The sequence below is a fragment of the Bos indicus genome, chromosome 8, assembly GCF_029378745.1.
Source record: "Bos indicus isolate NIAB-ARS_2022 breed Sahiwal x Tharparkar chromosome 8, NIAB-ARS_B.indTharparkar_mat_pri_1.0, whole genome shotgun sequence".
Lineage (NCBI taxonomy): Eukaryota > Metazoa > Chordata > Mammalia > Artiodactyla > Bovidae > Bos > Bos indicus.
The window spans coordinates 65,345,126-65,353,025 of record NC_091767.1 but is presented as its reverse complement, the minus strand read 5'-3'; the positions used below and the strand labels follow the sequence as shown (position 1 = coordinate 65,353,025).

Genomic DNA, 7,900 nt, shown 5'->3' with positions numbered 1-7,900 from the left:
AATGTTTCAAATGTTTTTCTTCAGTTTGAAATAAGGGCGCTGGCAACTTTATGAAAAATTGAGGTTTAACTATTTCATTTTGCTTTATATTTGATTGCCTTGTAAATTTCAAATAATTTTTATCTAGTTTTTAATTGCCTGTAGTTGAATATAGTAAAGATTAACTGAAATTAAAAAATATGTGTATCCTAAGAGTAAAAATACATGGGAGTAACCAAAGTTAGGCAGAACTCCAGATTTTTAAAAGTATTGATGGGGCTCAAGCAGTGATATCAAAGGAACCAGGAATTCTCTGAGTTCTAGGCAGAATGACTTGACACTTGACTAATGTCTCTATCTAACAGGATGAGAAGGTAGGAAGGGAAGGCTCAGAGGAAGGGAGATGCATGAAGCTGCGGGGCTGGATGGTTAGGGAGGGGCTATAGTCCAGCCTCCTCCTCTGCTGCTCCCTCTTACCCCCAGGAGCCCTTTGTGACCAGACCACAGCCCTGAGAGGTGGGCCGAGTACTCTAGTCCCCAAGTGCACACCCTGTGCTCAGGGTCCTGAGGGCAGCAGTGTGATGCAGACAATGGAGAATCCTCTCTTCTCTCTGAAAAGCACTTTTGATATTTGGCTCAACTCCATTTCCACCTGCTGGGCGATCGATGCAATCCTCACCTTTCTGTGTGGACTGGGGCTCTTTTTCCTGACCCTTCACTAACTTGAGAATAACCCATCCTTTCCTCCTCCTAGGAAACACGGAAACATCAGGAAGGTAAGGAACTCTTGGTCCAGACTCACAAGCACATATTTCTCTGTTCTTTTCTGTTATTATTTTTACTTTTCCGAGTCAACTAATAAGACCCTTGAGATGGAAAAGAACAGGACATCTATCCTCAAGAAAGAATAGATGAATATCCCTCTAGGGACAAACCAGGCTGGGCAGAGATACCGTGAACACTAGGATTTCTATTTAAAGATCTCAACCCATGTATCCAGGTAGGTAGGTGGCTCCAAAGCAAGTCCAAGACACAGTGACCAGAGGGCAATGACTGGATTCCTAGTTGAATCTCAGCCAGAGAACAGACTCCTGAGCACTAGTTCAGCAGCTGTGAACAGTGTCTCAGACAGGACTGACCTGATGGCGGTGCTGAAGCCTTGAGAGCCTCAGAGCAGGAGCTGGGAAGTGGGGAGGCTGGTATCAGGAAGCAGAGACCCGCCTGATGGAGCTCGGATTCACCCATAGTCTGAGAATGTGTGTGTTTCTTGAGCAGAGGAACAGTGAAAAAAGAAGTCTAGAGTGAATCTCATATTGAAAACTCTTCTTTATGTTCTTCAAAAAAGGAAAACAAAACATTTCATCCCATTTAAAAATGAATGAAAGGAAAGAAAAATCACAGAGCTGTTAGGGAAATGTAGAGAGTCATATCATGTATGGACGCTAGTGTCTGATGCTTGTCTAGAGCGAGGAGACTGAGATTTGGATCCTAAGTCCTCATTTTCTCTCTCAGCATCGGATGGAGCAGAGGGGAAGAAGCAGGAGCATCAAGAGAAATGAAGCTTTGAAAGGTGAGTTCTGAATCCAGCCATGAGTGCCCCCAGAGTTCGTCCCCATTTTTCTGGCCGTGAGGACCCAGCTCCACGGACTCTGAGAGGGGCCAGTGGCAGGACTTCTCCCTTGAGAAACAGAACTCGCAGGGAGGCTACTGGGAAGGAGAACATTACCCAGATACTAGAATGAAGCTGTGAGGGGCCAGGAAAAGGCTCTGTACCAAAGGGCATGTGGGCTGCATTGGACAAATAGCACCCACACTGGGAGGTGAGCCCTCCAGGACACATAGGACACATAGTTTTACTTTGCTCAGATCCAACTGCAGCGTGGTGCCTGCCCATCTCCCCATAGGCAGGCTGTGAGGGCATCAGGGTCATGAATGGGGAAACACTGTGTTTATGATAAACCTTTCACAGGCTTCACTATCACTGTCAGGGATTATGTGGCCTTGGACACAGGCGCTTGGTCTGCAATCTCCCAATGGTGTCCCTTAAAGTGACAGTGCACTCAACTCCCTTTTAGACCCCTAGGCGCCCATGTTCACCACCATGACCCAGTGTGCCGATTTTCAGCTTGAAGAGATTTCCAGGAAGCACTGGAAGAGGTCCGGGACCTGACTTCACTTCTGGAAAGGTAGAGAATCTTCCCTTTCTTTTCTAGGCGGTTCTTCCTCCTAAAGCCTAAGGTGTGACCCCAGGGATACTGGCAGCCTGGGGCTGAGCTGAGAGGGGGAGTCCTGGGGGCAGGGTATGGCCAACGTCCTGGGGTGAGGGACAGCAGGAGCATTGTGAAGTCAGCACTGGGGCGGTGCCAGACTGTGGGGTGCAGATGCCCACCCCTGCCTGCACTGCCCAGCCCTCCTGGCCCCAGGGCTCCTGGCTGCAGCTTGTTCCTCATGTCTCCTGCAGACACCTAGGGAGCTTCCGAGATGGGAGGCTTTGATCAGCTCTCGTGTAAAGATTCACCTGGTGAGGCTTGCCAACCAGTTCCTGCTGGAGCCCACCAACCATGCAAGGAAGAAGCAGCTACCACCACCTCCCCAGCTCTTCTGACCAAGTGTCCCCTATCTTGGGCTTCTACCATTTCCCCAGGCTCAGTGACCTCCTCAGTTTCCATTCCCTCACATTCATCCGAGTGCCTCTCCAACACCAGGGCCTTTATTTCCACTGGATAGCCTTTCACCCTGGCCACTTCCCCTTTCCCCTTACTTGCCAAGCCCCTCTCATGCGAGAGCCTGCCCTCCACTTCCAACACCCTCCTCTATTGCCACCACCATCAGGCTCCATGCTGAGTCTCACTCAAGGTGACTCCATGGCACTCATACTGGGCACCATCCCACACAGGTCATCTCCAAACTCCCCTTAAAGATCAGCCATCTCAGGCATTGTCTGTTCAAGCAGTCCTGTATCAGCCCTAGCATGGTGGCAGGAGGCAGCCAAAGCCTGGAGCTTCTCCACCTTGAGACATTTAGAATCCAAGCAAGAACACCTTCCCAGCCACCCACCAGAGGCCTCATTTTGGGGAGACCCAAAATAGGTAGGTAGAGGCTGCTAGCCTCTCTTTTTGTCAATGTGGATGTCCAGAAGATGCTGGAGATACTAATCACCAAGAGGGTAGAAGGCAAGATTTGGAAGGAGAAAAACAAGGAGGAGGAGGCAGGCTATCACCTAACTTCATTGGGGAAGAGGATCAAGTCACTTGGTGACAAGCAGGACACTTTGGGTCACCAAAACTTCTGGAGCATCAAAGGGAAACCGGAATAGCTGCTTGTTCCCAAGAAGCTCCAATATCCTGACACTTTGGGGGACCATCCACAGAAGACATGCAGTTATCTGTTTTGGGGTCTCCCCTTTCTGCACAGTGAGAGTCTGGTGGCTACTGTCATAGTACCTGGGTCCCTTCTTGAGTTATGCCATATCTTAACAATGACCATTCAAAGGTTGAACAACTCCAAATTTCATCTAAAGTAACATCACAACCAATATTGGCCCAGCACTTGCCTCAACTGTAGCCCACGGTGAACCTCAAAATAAGACTCCAACCATGTCCCAAGTTGCAAGTATCACCTCTAGGTCACATGGAGCCACACACCCGTCCCTAACACTTAGCTTCAACCATGCCTCACTTTCAGCCACCACCTCAAGTTCACATGGAGACCCAGGCTCAACCACGAACCTTGACTCCAACCATGCAGCAGTTTCAACCTCCACCTCAGGCTCACATGGAGACCCAGGCCTGATCCCAAACCTGGACTCCAGCCATGGCCCAGTTTCAACCAGCACCTAAGTTCAAATGGAGACCCAGTCTCGACCCCTAACCTTGACTCCAATCATGCAGCAATATCAACCACCACCTCAAGCTCAAATGGAGACCCAGGTCCGACTTGAAATCTGGACTCCAGCCATGTTCCAGTTTCAACCAGCACCTTACGCTCGCATGGAGATACAGGCCTGACCCCTACCTGGACTGCAACCATGTTTCAATGTCAATCACCACCTGAAGCATCCATGGAATCCCAGACCCAATCCCTATCCTTGGCTACAGCCATGCTCCAGTTTCAACCGCCACCTTGGGCTCGTATGAATACCCAAGTACGACCTCTGTACTTGACAACAACCATGGCTCAGTGTCAACCACAACCACCTCGGCCTCTCATATAGACCCCAGACCATCCCCTACCCTTGACTCTAACCATATCTCCATGTCAACCACCACCAGCTTAGGCTCACATGGAGACCCAGGCCCAACCCCAACGTTTGACTCCAACGCCACCTCCTCAGGCTCACATGGAGATCCAGGCCCAACCCAAACCCTTGACTCCAAACATGCCCCAGTGTTAAGCACAACCTCAGGCACAGTTAAAGACCACTGTCCATCAATCACCCTCTCTCCGAGTCTGAACATCTTCACAACACCAGATTGGGTCCTGTGAAACATCTTGCCCTACAGTCTCAAATATGGCACAATCTTTCATCTTAAATGCAATTGAAAACCTGGGATGCCACTTTTGGTAAAAGCAACTAGAAAAAGGAAGAACTTTATCCTCTTTGGTTAAGAAATCTCAGCAAGTCTTTAGCCAGGTCACTTCTAACCTTCCCCAGGAGAACAGGTCTTCCTGGGCCCACAGCACTGTCCTCATCCTTCCTGAAGATTTGGCCAGCCCTGAGGTTTGGGAGGAACTGGAGCACCAGTTTTCCAAAAGGTTCATGCAGCAACAGTTTGGCCTGCCCTGCAGAATCCGAGCATCCCAGAAACTGATGCAGCCTTAGGATAAATTCCCAAGGTCCTCTGCAGGTCTAGGCAAAATCAGCCAGGACACAGAGAAGATGAGGCCCAAGTGCCCAGCATGAATCCCACCAGGAACAGACCTGCAATATGATGTAGGGTAGAGTGTGGGGAGGATCCTAAAAGATCTGTTCCTGATCTCAGCCAACCCTCCAGTGAATGATCCAAGAGCAAAACTGAGTCAGAAAGAGAATTGAGCCTCAGCAGGAAACATCCAGAAGTCTCAGGAATCCTTATAGGGAGGTAGGCACAGCAGATCCACGAGAGTGAGATCCCTGTAAATGTCTACAGTTCGAGATTTGCTGATAATCTTGTTTTAGACATTCTTGGAAAGATGCATGCTCCCATGGAGACCTGAAATCCACACTCCTCTCAGGATGGGGAAGCCTCCATGAACACCTCCCTTGAGTCTCTCGTCCTCAGTCCTGATACTCAACAGGAGCTGGAAACACATGTAGTAAAGTTGAGGGTGAGGCACAGGTGGGACCTACTCTTCAAGCTCCTCAAATTCATACTTAGCTTGAAGTTGAAAAGGTTCAAGGGTCTACCTTGAAGGCCACCTGTGGATCTGGGGACCCCTCAATAGCCCTATTAACCAAGGGCTTGGTAAAACCTCCTCAGCCCCATGCAAGAGAGAAAGTAGAAACAAGAGGGGCAAATCCCTCCCTGGAGAGGCCCCTTCCCACACCCTCACAGGTGAGTGAGGAAGCCCAGGGAGCTCTGGGAGGACCCACAGCTGGTGACATCCGTAAGGCCTCAGAGGTCCCTCTGACTGGGCAGAAAACAAGCCGCCTTCTCATGCAGCCACATACAGTTTAGTGACCAGAAACTGGCATAGCACATCTGTCATGGTGGCTGACAAAGGCAACTTGGAGCCCAGTTCTAGTCCAGCAATGGCCAGCAGTGCACCACAGGAGGAAGCTGGGGGACGAGCCTCCCCAGAATCTTACTGTATCATGACAGCAGTGAACCTTGACGTATGTTCTGCATCTTCCAGGGAACAAGAACAAAAGCCTGTGGAAGGAGACCCTGCTGGAAAAGATACTTTGGCACCTAGTGTGTGGGTCAAATCCCTACTCATTAATATGAATTTAAAGAGTCCACGATCTCCAAGGTCCAGTAGAAACCCTTCATTGAATACAAAATTTGTTGCCTCAAATCCAGAATATCTAAATTTTGAGGCACAGTTTCATAAGCTTGAGTTTCAAGGTCCACAGACCAGCAGAATCAGAATCGAGGTTGGGCCACCAGCATGCTCTTTCAAGACTGTGAAACTGGTGTGCTCCTTCAAGATTGTGCCACAGATACACTTCTCAAAGACTGTCACTCAGATATGTTCCTTGCCACTCTCAGGAATCTTTGTCTTGTTCCCAAACCTTGTCCAGAGGAGACACATCCACGTCCAATTCCCAGACACTCTATGATGTTACATAGAGTGGAGGGAGCAGCCAAGGGCAGCAGGTGGCCCTGAGACAGGAGCCCAGATATAAGAGCCAGAGCAAGAGGTGTGTCCCCACTGAAGGGAGAAAGGCATATAGGAGTCCAAAACTGGACAGCATCAAAAAGGATTGGCAGAACAAATGGCTACCAGGTCCGAGGGATTAGTCACTCTGGCCAGAAAAAGGAATCAGCAGAGTCCCTAAGAAGCAAGTTTCAACAGTTAATCCTGAAGAAAGCCGCTTCAAAAAATGGATTAATCTCCTGCAGTGGATTTTCCCCAGTAAATGCAAAGAATCAGAAGGGCCCCTGCAAAAAGGCAAACCTGAAACAGCCACAGCCCAGAGCCAAGAGGCAGTCAAAAGCAAATCGACCACGGACAGCAGGGCTATTGAGGCTCAGACTCTCATGTTGGACAGATCCTAACAGAGAAGACAGTATTTCATCATGGACCTCATGCTTTGGTGTTAAATTGGTACAAAGCAGAATTCCGGGACTCATTAGGTCTACATTACTGCCACCAAAGTTTTCTCTCGGACCAAGAGCAATAAAGAGTGAGAAAAAATAGAGCGTGTTATTACCAAGTTACCCCCATGGGCTATAGCTCTCCAAAAGAGAGTAAGTGTACGAGTCCAGTCTCCCATCTCACCCAGGGAGCCAGGTCTTCTTCCAGGCAGAGCCTGGCATCATAACTCAAGACTGCAAGTATCCCAGGCTGTCCCCTCCAGAAATATGCCTCTTCTGGTCAATCAGAACCTGCTTTCACAGCACTCCTGATAGGTTATCTTGCAGAGACCATTTTTTTTTTTTTCTCATATTAGCACGTCCTCTGCATGCTAATAGCTTCTTGTTAGCAGAAATATTTTTGCTTCCTGGAATAAATGTTTTTTATTATGAGTGCTGGTGGCCTCTGTCTGTGCCCTGCTCGGGGGAAGGCCATGGATAATGGTCCACTCTTTCCAGATGCCTGCTTTGGCTTCCAGGTGGGATGGGGCCGTGGAGGGAGGTTGACCCCAGTGTGGATACTGACCTTCACCCCAATTCCTTCACTGCACCTTCAGTTACCATGATCTTAGCATTCAGAACACATCAAGGTAAACTAAACCTAAAGACCTCCCCCTTCTTTGGAACTGGCTCTGTCTTCTCCTGCTCTCTCTCTATCTAGAAATTATGAACCTGGGGGAGGGGTGCTACACTCAGGTTCAGAAAGTGTCAGAGACAAGTTCATATGTCAGAATAAGGAGGGGCTTTTGGGGGCAGTGCTGGTCCCAAGTGAGAGGTGGGAGAAGCCTTGTCCTCATGTCATGGTGGGATAGATGAAGCTGCCATGGAAGCCCCTCCTCTCCCAGAAGGAGCTGGAATGAGATGTGCCAGCCCTGTCACCCTATCTCTGTTTTTCTCTGCTCTGGAGCAGAGTTGAGGATGAGGCCCACACACTCTCAGCTCTGAGGATGTGTGGTGGGGAACATGGAGGCCCTTGAGGGCCAGCCCACCCCTGCCCAGAGCACCCACCTGCCCTGGGTGAACGAGCAAGGGGCATGGCTGTGTGTGCAGTCACCTCATGGTCTGAGGGTGGGACGCTGTGCCCCTAGGGTGGGATGTGGGGAAGGAGGCAGGGGGCAGAGTGCCCACTGATAGCACAGAGA

General features: G+C 49.6%; 1 protein-coding gene and 1 long non-coding RNA gene across 2 annotated transcripts; both read left to right on the top strand.

The window, feature by feature from the left end:
- Positions 1-368: 368 nt before the first annotated feature.
- LOC139184581 (uncharacterized) lies at positions 369-2,181 on the top strand. The gene is made up of 3 exons (XR_011568121.1): positions 369-755; positions 1,492-1,549; positions 2,055-2,181. It is a non-coding gene; the product is annotated as an uncharacterized lncRNA (long non-coding RNA).
- Positions 2,182-2,897: 716 nt separating this feature from the next.
- LOC139184410 (spermatogenesis-associated protein 31D3-like) lies at positions 2,898-5,298 on the top strand (the record flags this gene model as incomplete). Its single annotated transcript, XM_070794171.1, has 2 exons — positions 2,898-3,063; positions 4,545-5,298. Coding segments are annotated over 2 exons (423 nt in total), but the record flags the coding sequence as incomplete, so codon positions are not given.
- Positions 5,299-7,900: the final 2,602 nt, after the last annotated feature.